Source organism: Engystomops pustulosus, chromosome 10 (assembly GCF_040894005.1).
Source record: "Engystomops pustulosus chromosome 10, aEngPut4.maternal, whole genome shotgun sequence".
Classification (NCBI taxonomy): Eukaryota; Metazoa; Chordata; class Amphibia; order Anura; family Leptodactylidae; genus Engystomops; species Engystomops pustulosus.
In genome coordinates, this window is record NC_092420.1 from 99,311,660 (window position 1) to 99,327,901 (window position 16,242).

General features: G+C 43.0%; 1 protein-coding gene across 9 annotated transcripts in view; it reads left to right on the top strand.

Moving 5' to 3' along the window:
- Positions 1-16,242, top strand: part of LRRC7 (leucine rich repeat containing 7) — a 221,160-nt gene that overhangs the window by 133,475 nt on the left and 71,443 nt on the right. For all 9 annotated transcript variants that reach the window (XM_072128545.1, XM_072128537.1, XM_072128540.1 and 6 more), the window contains 4 exons: positions 3,830-3,886; positions 14,488-14,551; positions 14,753-14,827; positions 15,373-15,517. In XM_072128545.1, coding sequence (XP_071984646.1) covers positions 3,830-3,886; positions 14,488-14,551; positions 14,753-14,827; positions 15,373-15,517 — 341 coding nt within the window. The remainder of the gene's footprint in view (positions 1-3,829; positions 3,887-14,487; positions 14,552-14,752; positions 14,828-15,372; positions 15,518-16,242) is intronic.

The following is a 16,242-nucleotide window of genomic DNA, read 5'->3' on the forward strand; positions in this document are numbered from 1 at the left end:
TCCAGGCCGCCCACGCCCCTCCCCCTTCACGTTGCTTTACGCCCCACTGGCGTGAAGGGGGTGTATTGGGGAAAAAAATCGCAAGTGCCAGTAATAAACTGGACTCCTGCATTTGCAATTATTGACCTGGCGCAGAGGCCCTGATTAATATCCCCCAAGGGTCACATGATATACCCCAGGGGGGGCACATGATATACCCCAGGGGGGGTCACATGATATACCCCAGGGGGGGGCACATGATATACCCCAGGGGGGGCAGATGTGTGACAGGGGGAGACATAGACGGGTCTGATATAAGATCTGTGAAGATTTTAGGAAAGATGTTAGATGGGGGGGGATGTAAGAAATGGCGGATATTTCCGAGCTGCAGATCCGGGACATTCTCTATATTTACTCGTCTTCTATTATATTTAATTAGGTGAAGATAAATGAGAGCGAGCGCCGGGAGAGAGGGAGAGAGACTCCTCCGGGAGGACGGATATTTATATCCTGAGATTTACTAAGTGTCTCTCCCAATATATAACCGGGAATCAGACTCTTCATTGTAGTAATGAAATATCCATCCCTCCATCCCTCCCTCCCTCCATCCCTCCATCCATCCCTCCATCTCTCCCTCCATCTCTCCATCCCTCCATCTCTCCATCCCTCCATCTCTCCCTCCATCTCTCCATCCCTCCATCTCTCCATCCCTCAATCTCTCCATCCATCCCTCCCTCCATCCCTCCCTCCATCCATCCCTCCATCCCTCCATCCCTCCATCCCTCCATCCCTCCATCTCTCCATCTCTCCATTCCTCCATCCCTCCCTCCATCCCTCCCTCCATCCCTCCCTCCATCCCTCCATCCCTCCCTCCATCCCTCCCTCCCTCCCTCCATCCCTCCCTCCCTCCCTCCCTCCCTCCATCCCTCCCTCCATCCCTCCCTCCATCCCTCCATCCCTCCCTCCCTCCATCTCTCCATCCCTCCCTCCATCCCTCCCTCCATCTCTCCCTCCCTCCATCTCTCCATCCCTCCATCTCATTTATACCCATCTGCAATGTCTTCCCAATGGGGCAGGACCTTTTGGGGGCAGCAGGATTCCCCTGGTAGCTGAGTGACTGCCTGAAGCGCGTCCTCGCAGTAGTCAGTATCACAGTAGAAGGTTCCCCCAGGGTCACCCCTGGGGTGCGTGTAGTGAAGGGATCCCCCTGAATGGTGAAGGGGAGGCACTTGATGGTAACGGCAGCCAGGTATAACACGTGGAGACAGAGCTTATGAACATTAAACTCATTGGGGGGCCCGAATCACGTTTTTCCGTTGCGTTACCCGAATATTTCCGATTTGCGCCGATTTTCCCTGAATTGCCCCGGGATTTGGGCGCACAAGATCGGATTGTAGCGCATCGGCGCCGGCATGCACGTGACGGAAATTGGGGGGCGCAGCCGTAAGAAAACCTGACGGATTCGAAAAACCCACATATTTAAAAAAAAAAAGTGTCGCCACCTGGTGGACATCGGGCGCACGACCTTAGTGAATCGCCAGAAGACCCGAATCCTCCACACAGAACGCACCGCTGGATCGCGACAGGACCGGGTAAGTAAATCTGCCCCAATGTCTCTTTGTTCCAAGACTCCAAACACAGCAACGGGTAGCAGGGCGAGGGTAGCAGGGCGCGGGTAGCAGGGCGAGGGTAGCAGGGCGAGGGTAGCAGGGCGAGGGTAGCAGGGCGAGGGTAGGAGGGCGAGGGTAGCAGGGCGAGGGTAGCAGGGCGAGGGTAGGAGGGCGAGGGTAGCAGGGCGAGGGTAGCAGGGCGAGGGTAGCAGGACGAGGGTAGCAGGGCGAGCGTAGCAGGACGAGGGTAGCAGGTCGAGGGTAGCAGGTCGAGGGTAGCAGGGCGAGGGTAGCAGGGCGCGGGTAGCAGGGCGAGGGTAGCAGGGCGAGGGTAGCAGGGCGAGGGTAGCAGGGCGAGGGTAGCAGGACGAGGGTAGCAGGACGAGGGTAGCAGGGCGAGGGTAGCAGGACGAGGGTAGCAGGGCGAGGGTAGCAGGACGAGGGTAGCAGGGCGAGGGTAGCAGGGCGAGGGTAGCAGGGCGAGGGTAGCAGGGCGAGGGTAGCAGGACGAGGGTAGCAGGGCGAGGGTAGCAGGGCGAGGGTAGCAGGACGAGGGTAGCAGGGCGAGGTAGTCGGTCCTTTCTGCCTGGTCTGACGGAGCTGGAGGTTGGATGCAGGAGGTGCCTCACAGCCCGGGTCCTGTAGCTTAGCTACTGGTGCAGCAGTTTTAGGCAAAAATGTGATATTTTAGTTTTTGTTGTTTAATAAATAAGCAAAAATATCTACATCTCTGTTCTGATGGAGGCAGAGGGCACATTACTGGGGGGCAGAGGGCACATTACTGGGGGGCAGAGGGCACATTACTGGGGGGCAGAGGGCACATTACTGGGGGGGCAGAGGGCACATTACTGGGGGGCAGAGGGCACATTACTGGGGGGGCAGAGGGCACATTACTGGGGGGGCAGAGGGCACATTACTGGGGGGCAGAGCGCACATTACTGGGGGGCAGAGCGCACATTACTGGGGCGCAGAGCGCACATTACTGGGGGGCAGAGCGCACATTACTGGGGGGGCAGAGCGCACATTACTGGGGGGGCAGAGCGTACATTACTGGGGGGCAGAGCGCACATTACTGGGGGGCAGAGCGCACATTACTGGGGGGGCAGAGCGCACATTACTGGGGGGGCAGAGCGTACATTACTGGGGGGCAGAGCGCACATTACTGGGGGCAGAGCGCACATTACTGGGGGGCAGAGCGCACATTACTGGGGGGCAGAGGGCACATTACTGGGGGGGCAGAGGGCACATTACTGGGGGGGGCAGAGGGCACATTACTGGGGGGGGCAGAGGGCACATTACTGTGGGGGGGCAGAGGGCACATTACTGGGGGGGCAGAGGGCACATTACTGGGGAGAGCAGAGGGCACATTACTGGGGGGAGCAGAGGGCACATTACTGGGGGGAGCAGAGGGCACATTACTGGGGGGAGCAGAGGGCACATTACTGGGGGGAGCAGAGGGCACATTACTGGGGGGAGCAGAGGGCACATTACTGGGGGGGGCAGAGGGCACATTACTGGGGGGGCAGAGGGCACATTACTGGGGGGAGCAGAGGGCACATTACTGGGGGGAGCAGAGGGCACATTACTGGGGGGAGCAGAGGGCACATTACTGGGGGGAGGCAGAGGGCACATTACTGGGGGGAGCAGAGGGCACATTACTGGGGGGAGCAGAGGGCACATTACTGGGGGGGGCAGAGGGCACATTACTGGGGGGGGCAGAGGGCACATTACTGGGGGGACAGAGGGCACATTACTGGGCGGGGGGAGGCAGAGGGCACATTACTGGGCGGGGGGAGGCAGAGGGCACATTACTGGGGGGGCAGAGGGCACATTACAGGGGGTGGGGGCAGAGGGCACATTACAGGGGGTGGGGGCAGAGGGCACATTACAGGGGGTGGGGGCAGAGGGCACATTACTGGGTGGGGGCAGAGGGCACATTACTGGGTGGGGGCAGAGGGCACATTACTGGGGGGCAGAGGGCACATTACTGGGGGGCAGAGGGCACATTACTGGGGGGCAAAGGGCACATTACTGGGGGGCAGAGGGCACATTACTGGGGGGCAAAGGGCATGTTAATGAGCAAGAAAACAAAAAATGAAAAGTGTAAGGGGCTCTGATTACTTTCCGTGCCCCTGTACATACGATCAGTCCCTCCGTTACCCGGTTATACAGTTACAGACATCCTATAGACCTGGATACTTCTTCTTGTTCTCCACCTCGCTGTGTTCTCTCGTCTGCAGGTTAAGCAAATTGCGGATATTGGAGTTAAGAGAAAATCATTTGAAAACATTACCAAAGTAAGTGTCTCTGTTACCCGGATTATTCATTGTTCTTATATTTTCCACTTTTGCTGAATTTTTGACTGTACAAATATAACTGGGAAATAAGATGACGACCCCGGCCGCCATGACAGCTCCACCTCCCGAGATCCTGCACAATCCTAACTCCTCCCAGTGCACCGCCCCTTTAAGGAGGACCACGCTAATTGAGCGGTTGATTTTTACTTTGGACTCTCTCCGTTTTGTGACCTTGCAGATGACCCCCTTATAAATCACCTCTGGGGATAGACATGTTGTAGCTCCGGCGTCCAATCAATTTCCCGTCCTGTTTGAGGATATTCTATTTACAGAGCGACCAACAGGAAGATTAATTAGATTAACGAGCGACTGCGGCGGCTGCGTCTTCTCCGGTTTTATGAGACTCATTCATCAGAACACAAGTGGAAAGATTAGAAAGTTTTGAGGCCGCTCCCTACAGAGACACAAGACACATCGATCACCGCTGCTCCCCAAGTGCCGAGATTGTGTTATATAGGGGGCGCCGCATGTTATTCCCCCCAACTCACCAACACAGCAGTATATAGTATACATAGGGGGCAGTATTATAGTAGTTATATTCCTGTACATAGGGGGCAGTATTATAGTAGTTATATTCTTGTACATAGGGGGCAGTATTATAGTAGTTATATTCTTGTACATAGGGGGCAGTATTATAGTAGTTATATTCCTGTACATAGGGGGCAGTATTATAGTAGTTATATTCTTGTACATAGGGGGCAATATTATAGTAGTTATATTCTTGTACATAGGGGGCAGTATTATAGTAGTTATATTCTTGTACATAGGGGGCAGTATTATAGTAGTTATATTCTTGTACATAGGAGGCAGTATTATAGTAGTTATATTCTTGTACATAGGGGGCAGTATTATAGTAGTTATATTCTTGTACATAGGAGGCAGTATTATAGTAGTTATATTCTTGTACATAGGGGGCAGTATTATAGTAGTTATATTCCTGTACATAGGGGGCAGTATTATAGTAGTTATATTCTTGTACATAGGGGGCAGTATTATAGTAGTTATATTCTTGTACATAGGGAGTAGTATTATAGTAGTTATATTCTTGTACATAGGGGGCAGTATTATAGTAGTTATATTCCTGTACATAGGGGGCAGTATTATAGTAGCTATATTCCTGTACACAGGGGGCAGTATTATAGTAGTTATATTCTTGTACATAGGAGGCAGTATTATAGTAGTTATATTCCTGTACATAGGGGGCAGTATTATAGTAGTTATATTCCTGTACATAGGGGGCAGTATTATAGTAGTTATATTCCTGTACATAGGGGGCAGTATTATAGTAGTTATATTCTTGTACATAGAGGGCAGTATTATAGTAGTTATATTCTTGTACATAGGGGGCAGTATTATAGTAGTTATATCCCTGTACATAGGGGGCAGTATTATAGTAGTTATATTCCTGTACATAGGGGGCAGTATTATAGTAGTTATATTCCTGTACATAGGGGGCAGTATTATAGTAGTTATATTCTTGTACATAGAGGGCAGTATTATAGTAGTTATATTCTTGTACATAGGGGGCAGTATTATAGTAGTTATATCCCTGTACATAGGGGGCAGTATTATAGTAGTTATATCCCTGTACATAGGGGGCAGTATTATAGTAGTTATATTCCTGTACATAGGGGCAGTATTATAGTAGTTATATTCTTGTACATAGGGGGCAGTATTATAGTAGTTATATCCCTGTACATAGGGGGCAGTATTATAGTAGTTATATTCTTGTACATAGGGGCAGTATTATAGTAGTTATATTCCTGTACATAAGGGGCAGTATTATAGTAGTTATATTCCTGTACATAGGGGGCAGTATTATAGTAGTTATATTCCTGTACATAGGGGGCAGTATTATAGTAGTTATATTCTTGTACATAGGGGGCAGTGTTATAGTAGTTATATTCCTGTACATAGGGGGCAGTATTATAGTAGTTATATTCCTGTACATAGGGGGCAGTATTATAGTAGTTATATTCTTGTACATAGGGGGCAGTATTATAGTAGTTATATTCCTGTACATAGGGGGCAGTATTATAGTAGTTATATTCCTGTACATAGGGGGGCAGTATTATAGTAGTTATATTCTTGTACATAGGGGGCAGTATTATAGTAGTTATATTCTTGTACATAGGGGGCAGTATTATAGTAGTTATATTCCTGTACATAGGGGGCAGTATTATAGTAGTTATATTTTTGTACCCTCCTCCCTCGTAGTATTTTTGGCCTGGATGGCCGTTAACCCGGTTCTACGTGTGTTTGTTATGAGGAGGGTTTTTTTGGGATATTATAAAACTCTTCATAAAACCCTAATTGGTGAAGTCTTTGTAGTATTTGGCGTCTTTATTGTCTCGCCTTCCAGTAAACTTCGCTTTTTCACTTTCTTTTACGGCCTCATCAAGTTCCCTCATAATGTTAATGTCCTATCAGATCTCTCCGTATTTCTGTCTGGATATTTGATGGGTTGATGGGAATATTTTATGGAAAGGAAATTTAACATATAATTTATTCATCAATAAACAATGTAATGAAAAAAGAGCAACATAAAAGAGAAGAAAAAGCTCATGGAATGTATTGTGATTTCTGGACTTGGCAAACATAATAAAATAAAACCTTGCCTGTGATTGGCTACAGAAGACAAGCAGGTAAGTAGCTTTATCCATAGAGGCTGCAGGTGAGTTGGGGGAAGGGGAAGCAGTAGAAGGTTTTAGGATTTGAGGAAAGCGACTTTGTAACCTCCTATCATCTCCGCAATGACTTATGTGCGGCCATGGGTAGACAGTGTATAGAATATTTCCAGCTCAGCGCACGCGTGATATCAGCGCCAACCTGTGATATTTGGATTGCTTTTTATCAACATGACAGATCCAGAGATTAAGGATTGGAAAAGTTTCCATAGTAACAGGATTTACAGCAAAGGTGAATTATGTGCTAAAGGCTGAGAATGTCACAGACCTAAACATCACCTCTTCTACGGAGATGCAGAATCTTTCTCAATTACAATAAGAGCTCAACATAAAACTTACATAACCCATTATTAAAGGGAATGTACAAGAATATAACTGCTATAATACTGCCCCCTATGTACAGGAATATAACTACTATAATACTGCCCCCCTATGTACAAGAATATAACTACTATAATACTGCCCCCTATGTACAGGAATATAACTACTATAATACTGCCCCCTATGTACAGGAATATAACTACTATAATACTGCCCCTATGTACAGGGATATAACTACTATAATACTGCCCTCTATGTACAGGAATATAACTACTATAATACTGCCCCCTATGTACAGGAATATAACTACTATAATACTGCTCCCTATGTACAAGAATATAACTACTATAATACTGCCCCCTATGTACAAGAATATAACTACTATAATGCTGCCCCCTATGTACAGGAATATAACTACTATAATACTGCCCCCTATGTACAGGAATATAACTACTATAATACTGCCCCCTATGTACAAGAATATAACTACTATAATACTGCCCCCTATGTACAAGAATATAACTACTATAATGCTGCCCCCTATGTACAGGAATATAACTACTATAATACTGCCCCCTATGTACAGGAATATAACTACTATAATACTGCCCCTATGTACAAGAATATAACTACTATAATACTGCCCCCTATGTACAAGAATATAACTACTATAATACTGCCCCCTATGTACAAGAATATAACTACTATAATGCTGCCCCCTATGTACAGGAATATAACTACTATAATACTGCCCCCTATGTACAGGAATATAACTACTATAATACTGCCCCTATGTACAAGAATATAACTACTATAATACTGCCCCCTATGTACAAGAATATAACTACTATAATACTGCCCCCTATGTACAAGAATATAACTACTATAATACTGCCCCTATGTACAGGGATATAACTACTATAATACTGCCCCCTATGTACAGGAATATAACTACTATAATACTGCCCCCTATGTACAGGAATATAACTACTATAATACTGCCCCCTATGTACAAGAATATAACTGCTATAATACTGCCCCCTATGTACAAGAATATAACTACTATAATACTGCCCCCTATGTACAAGAATATAACTACTATAATACTGCTCTCTATGTACAAGAATATAACTACTATAATACTGCCCCCTATGTACAAGAATATAACTGCTATAATACTGCCCCCTATGTACAAGAATATAACTACTATAATACTGCCCCCTATGTACAAGAATATAACTGCTATAATACTGCCCCCTATGTACAAGAATATAACTACTATAATACTGCCCCCTATGTACAAGAATATAACTACTATAATACTGCTCTCTATGTACAAGAATATAACTACTATAATACTGCCCCCTATGTACAAGAATATAACTGCTATAATACTGCCCCCTATGTACAAGAATATAACTACTATAATACTGCCCCCTATGTACAAGAATATAACTGCTATAATACTGCCCCCTATGTACAAGAATATAACTACTATAATACTGCCCCCTATGTACAAGAATATAACTACTATAATACTGCCCTCTATGTACAGGAATATAACTACTATAATACTGCCCCCTATGTACAAGAATATAACTACTATAATACTGCCCCCCTATGTACAGGAATATAACTACTATAATACTGCCCCCTATGTACAAGAATATAACTACTATAATACTGCCCCCTATGTACAAGACTATAACTACTATAATACTGCCCCCTATGTACAAGAATATAACTACTATAATACTGTTCCCTATGTACAAGAATATAACTAATATAATACTGCCCCCTATGTACAAGAATATAACTACTATAATACTGCCCCCTATGTACAAGAATATAACTACTATAATACTGCCCCCTATGTACAGGAATATAACTACTATAATACTGCCCCCTATGTACAGGAATATAACTACTATAATACTGCCCCCTATGTACAGGAATATAACTACCATAATACTGCCCTTATGTACAAGAATATAACTGCTATAATACTGCCCCCTATGTACAAGAATATAACTACTATAATACTGCCCCCTATGTACAAGAATATAACTACTATAATTCTGCCCCCTATGTACAGGAATATAACTGCTATAATACTGCCCCCTATGTACAAGAATATAACTACTATAATACTGCCCCCTATATACAAGAATATAACTACCATAATACTGCCCCTTTGTACAAGAATATAACTACTATAATACTGCCCCTATGTACAAGAATATAACTACTATAACACTGCCCCCTATGTACAAGAATATAACTACTATAATACTGCCCCCTATGTACAAGAATATAACTACTATAATACTGCCTCCTATGTACAAGAATATAACTACTATAATACTGCCCCCTATGTACAAGAATATAACTACTATAATACTGCCCCCTATGTACAAGAATATAACTACTATAATACTGCCCCCTATGTACAAGAATATAACTACTATAATAGTGCCTCCTATGTACAAGAATATAACTACTATAATACTGCCCCCTATGTACAAGAATATAACTACTATAATACTGCCCCCTATGTACAAGAATATAACTACTATAATACTGCCCCCTATGTACAAGAATATAACTGCTATAATACTGCCCCCTATGTACAAGAATATAACTACTGTAATACTTCCCCCTATGTACAAGAATATAACTTTTTATAATACTGCCCCCTATGTACAAGAATATAACTACTATAATACTGCCCCCTATGTACAAGAATATAACTACTATAATACTGCCCCCTATGTACAGGAATATAACTACTATAATACTGCCCTCTATGTACAAGAATATAACTACTATAATACTGCCCCCTATGTACAGGAATATAACTACTATAATACTGCTCCCTATGTACAAGAATATAACTACTATAATACTGCCCCCTATGTACAAGGATATAACTACTATAATACTGCCCCCTATGTACAAGGATATAACTACTATAATACTGCCCCCTATGTACAGGAATATAACTACTATAATACTGCCTCCTATGTACAAGAATATAACTACTATAATACTGCCTCCTATGTACAAGAATATAACTACTATAATACTGCCCCTATGTACAAGAATATAACTACTATAATACTGCCCCTATGTACAGGAATATAACTACTATAATACTGCCTCCTATGTACAGGAATATAACTACTATAATACTGCCTCCTATGTACAAGAATATAACTACTATTATACTGCCCCCTATGTACAGGAATATAACTACTATAATACTGCCCTCTATGTACAAGAATATAACTACTATAATACTGCCCCCTATGTACAGGAATATAACTACTATAATACTGCTCCCTATGTACAAGAATATAACTACTATAATACTGCCCCCTATGTACAAGGATATAACTACTATAATACTGCCCCCTATGTACAAGGATATAACTACTATAATACTGCCCCCTATGTACAGGAATATAACTACTATAATACTGCCTCCTATGTACAAGAATATAACTACTATAATACTGCCCCTATGTACAAGAATATAACTACTATAATACTGCCCCTATGTACAGGAATATAACTACTATAATACTGCCCCCTATGTACAAGAATATAACTACTATAATACTTCCCCCCTATGTACAAGGATATAACTACTATAATACTGCCTCCTATGTACAAGAATGTAACTACTATAATACTGCTCCCTATGTACAGGAATATAACTACTATAATACTGCCCCCTATGTACAAGAATATAACTACTATAATACTGCCCCCTATGTACAGGAATATAACTATTATAATACTGCCCCCTATGTACAAGAATATAACTACTATAATACTGCCCCCTATGTACAGGAATATAACTACTATAATACTGCCCCCTATGTACAAGAATATAACTACTATAATAATGCCCCCTATGTACAGGGATATAACTACTATAATACTGCCCCTATGTACAAGAATATAACTACTATAATACTGCCCCCTATGTACAAGAATATAACTACTATAATAATGCCCCCTATGTACAGGGATATAACTACTATAATACTGCCCCTATGTACAAGAATATAACTACTATAATACTGCCCCCTATGTACAAGAATATAACTACTATAATACTGCCCCCTATGTACAGGAATATAACTACTATAATACTGCCCCCTATGTACAGGAATATAACTACTATAATACTGCCCCCTATGTACAGGGATATAACTACTATAATACTGCCCCTATGTACAAGAATATGACTACTATAATACTGCCCTCTATGTACAGGAATATAACTACTATAATACTGCCCCCTATGTACAAGAATATAACTACTATAATACTGCCCCCTATGTACAGGGATATAACTACTATAATACTTCCCCCTATGTACAGGAATATAACTACTATAATACTTCCCCCTATGTACAGGAATATAACTACTATAATACTGCCCCCTATGTACAGGGATATAACTACTATAATACTGCCCCCTATGTACAGGGATATAACTACTATAATACAGCCCCCTATGTACAGGGATATAACTACTATAATACTTCCCCCTATGTACAGGAATATAACTACTATAATACTGCCCCCTATGTACAGGGATATAACTACTATAATACTGCCCCCTATGTACAGGGATATAACTACTATAATACTGCCCCTATGTACAAGAATATAACTACTATAATACTGCTCCCTATGTACAGGAATATAACTACTATAATACTGCTCCCTATGTACAGGAATATAACTACTATAATACTGCCCCCTATGTACAGGAATATAACTACTATAATACTGCCTCCTATGTACAAGAATATAACTACTATAATACTGACCCCTATGTACAGGAATATAACTACTATAATACTGCCCCCTATGTACAGGGATATAACTACTATAATACTGCCCCTATGTACAAGAATATAACTACTATAATACTGCCCCCTATGTACAGGAATATAACTACTATAATACTGCCCCCTATGTACAGGAATATAACTACTATAACACTGCCCCCTATGTACAGGAATATAACTACTATAATACTGCCCCCTATGTACAAGAATATAACTACTATAATACTGCCCCCTATGTACAGGAATATAACTACTATAATACTGCCCCCTATGTACAGGAATATAACTACTATAATACTGCTCCCTATGTACAGGAATATAACTACTATAATACTGCCCCCTATGTACAGGAATATAACTACTATAACACTGCCCCCTATGTACAGGAATATAACTACTATAATACTGCCCTCTATGTACAGGAATATAACTACTATAATACTGCCCCCTATGTACAGGAATATAACTACTATAATACTGCTCCCTATGTACAGGAATATAACTCCTATAATACTGCCCCCTATGTACAGGAATATAACTACTATAATATTGTTAATTATTATTTTGCACTAATAAAATTTCCATCCTCTGATCTTTTGGCAGAGTTTTCTCTTTGTATAATTTGGAACATTCTGTCTCTTGGTTACTATAATGTTATAATAAAGTCTTTGTATTGTGAAGTCTGGAATCTTCATGAAGTTTCCTGTTAGAAGTTTCCTGTAATCTGGAGTCGTGTAGAATCTCCGCTCTCACATCCCCCGACCTTTCATACTCTTCCTCTCGCAGATACTTCAGTGCGGCAGTGACAGTATTATAGTAGTTATATTCCTGTACATAGGGGGCAGGATTATAGCTTGTGTGAGCGCAGGATCCCCTCGCTGCCTTTGATCATGGCTCAGTCCGATCTGTTTCATGTACAGTTTTCTATAGAATTGTCATGAAGAGGCCAAAACACAAGCGGAACCTCCTATGAATCACTGACTGGAGCTTGACCTAAATACTGAAATATTCATCATTATGTAGTTATCACAGTGATGATAGGGATTGTAGTACTATAGAGCCTAACAGCACATGCAGACGCATAGACAGATGGATTGATATCTTTAAAGATAGATAGTTCAATGTATCAATGTATATATATATAATGGAGCAATAGAAGATAGTTCAATGTATCAATGTATATATATATAATGGAGCGATAGAAGATAGATATATATATATATATAGAGAGAGAGATAAATACATAGACAGATAATACGACTGATATTAGGAGAGATAAACATTAGAGAGATCAATAGTTAATATAAATATGAATTCTAGGTTATAGAATAATAGATATGAAGTAGAGTTATAGATATTAACTATGATGATAGATATCAGATGTACAGTGTCCATTTTAGAACCTGGTCGGAAGTCATAGGCGCAGGTCATATAACGGCGTATTTGATACCTGAGTGTTACACCATACATATGGATACATATTAGAAATGTACCTATATGTTGTATGTCCAATACCTGTGCCCTGACTGTCAGTCTAAAGTGTCAGTTTCAAGGTCTCAGGTGTCAGTCTCAAGGTATCAGATTCAGGTGTCAGTGGCAAGGTCTCAGACTCGGGTCTCAGACTCAGGTGTCAGACTCAGGTGTCAGACTCAGGTGTCAGACTCAGGTGTCAGTGTCAGGTGCCAGTCTCAAGGTATCAGACTCAGGTGTCAGCCTCAGGGTGTCAGCCTCAGGGTGTCAGTGTCAGGGTGTCAGTGTCAGGGTGTCAGTGTCAGGGTGTCAGTGTCAGGGTGCCAGTCTCAGGTGCCAGTCTCAGGTGCCAGTCTCAAGGTATCAGACTCAGGTGTCAGCCTCAGGGTGTCAGCCTCAGGGTGTCAGTCTCAGGGTGTCAGTGTCAGGTGCCAGTCTCAGGTGCCAGTCTCAAGGTATCAGCCTCAGGTGTCAGCCTCAGGGTGTCAGCCTCAGGGTGTCAGTCTCAGGGTGCCAGTCTCAGGTGTCAGCCTCAGGGTGTCAGTCTCAGGTGTCAGTCTCAGGTGTCAGTCTCAGGTGTCAGTCTCAGGTGTCAGTCTCAGGTGTCAGTCTCAGGTGTCAGACTCAGGTGTCAGTGTCAGGTGCCAGTCTCAAGGTATCAGACTCAGGTGTCAGTCTCAAGGTATCAGACTCAGGTTTCAGTCTCAAGGTATCAGACTCAGGTTTCAGTCTCAAGGTATCAGACTCAGGTTTCAGTCTCAAGGTATCAGACTCAGGTTTCAGTCTCAAGGTGTCAGACTCAGGTTTCAGTCTCAAGGTGTCAGACTCAGGTGTCAGTCTCAAGGTGTCAGTCTCGGGTATCAGTGTGAGATTCTGGTGTTAGGTATCAAATATGCCATTATATGATCTACGACCATGACTTCTGACAATGTCTTAAAATGGAGACTGTACAGTTGGATACATATTAGAAATCTGCCTCTATAGCTAAAAAAAACTAATACTGTAGATAATAGACAATGGAAGGATGAATATTAGAGGATAGAACAGAAGATATTATGTAGGATCATCAATATTAAATAGGATGGACAGATATTTTTCTAGTCTTCTTGATAGTCCACATACTCAAAGTTTTGCTGCCCTCAGTCCTTGCTCGCCATTAGAAGGTATCTCATCCTGCTTCTCCTTTATGTTTCAGGTCGATGAGCAAGCTGACCCAACTGGAGAGACTGGACCTGGGCAATAATGAGTTCAGTGAGCTGGTAAGAAGACAAGTGTAACATTAGTGAGACTTCTCAATGTGCCCTGAGAGGGGCAATCCTTCCACTGAAAGAACAAACAATGAATGTAGGGCAGGAGTATATCACTATAATGCTGCTTCTAATGCTCTGTACAATACTTTGCTCTGCTACATTGTATCCGGTTTATGATGTGATATATGACATCCAGGATTTCTCTTACAGCCGGAGGGTGTGGAGCAGATACAGAATCTGAAGGAATTGTGGATAGATAACAACTCTCTGCAGACGATGTCGGGGGTAATTATTTTGCGCTGTGGTTGGGGTGTGGGGGGTATTGAGTCCGTGGCTGCTGTTTTTGGGTCGCAGATTCACTTTTTGACCTAATTTCCTCATTGTAATAAGATAATGGCGCTGAATGACGTGTTCCGGCTCAGGCTTATTACAGGTCAGCAGCAGCTGCATTATAAAGGGGCCAATCTATACAGTATATACAGTGTAATAGTATACAGTATATACAGTGTAATAGTATGAAGTATATACAGTGTAATAGTATATAGTATATACAGTGTAATAGTATATAGTATATACAGTGTAATAGTATACAGTATATAGTGTAATAGTATACAGTATATACAGTGTAATAGTATACAGTATATACAGTGTGATAGTTGTATCTATCTATTGCCACCACATTTCCCTTGTAGAATCTCTGTGTCCTCATTGGTTGCTGTGATCAGGTTTGATACATTATAACCACATGTCTCCCATCTCATGGATAAAGCCTGTAGATTTATACTGAGCAGAACTCTGTCCGGCTAAAGATATTCTCTCTGTGTAACAAGTCTATAGGGAAACTGAAACAGCTCATCTACCTGGATATGTCCAAGAACCGGATCGAGAGCATCGACATGGAAGTGTCCGGGTGCGAGTCCTTGGAAGATCTTCTCCTTTCCTCCAATTTATTGCAACACTTGCCTGACTCACTAGGTAAGGGCTGCGCATGCGCGTGTATGTTACTAAGGAGAAAACAAATACGAAAGGTAAAGGAAACCCCCAACCAGCGTCCATAATACACGTGCGGGGTGTGAGAGGGGGCTCATTCACCTGGTGTGCAGCCTTATGGCCCCTGTCATCAGACACAATGGGGGTCATTTACTAAGGGCCCAAATCGCGTTTTTCCATAGCGTTACCCGAATATTTCCGATTTGCGATGATTTTCCCTGAATTGCCCCGGGACTTTGGCGCACGCGATCGGATTGTGGAGCATCGGCGCCGGCATGCACGCGACGGAAATCGGGGGGCGTGGCCATAGGAAAACCCGACGGATTCGGAAAAACTGCCGTTTTTTTTTTTTTTTTAAAGTGTTGCTTGACACGCGCTTACCTGCACCCAGGGTAGGACGGTGAACTTCAGTGAACTCCTACGGAATTCAGCACAGCAGCGACACCTGGTGGTCATCGGGCACACTGCCTTAGTGAATCGCCGGAAGACCCGAATCCTCCACAGAGAACGCACCGCTGGATCGTGACAGGACCGGGTAAGTAAAGCTGCCCCATTGGCCACATTTATTAAAGCGTTGCGGCAGTTTCTCTCTGATGTCTGCTATAAATCCCATGATGCCCCAGCAAAGCATCACATGGGCAGCTAGAGCCAGTGCCATCTCTGCCTGCTGGGAGTATAGTGTGGTTATTCTTCTTTTTACATCCTACTAG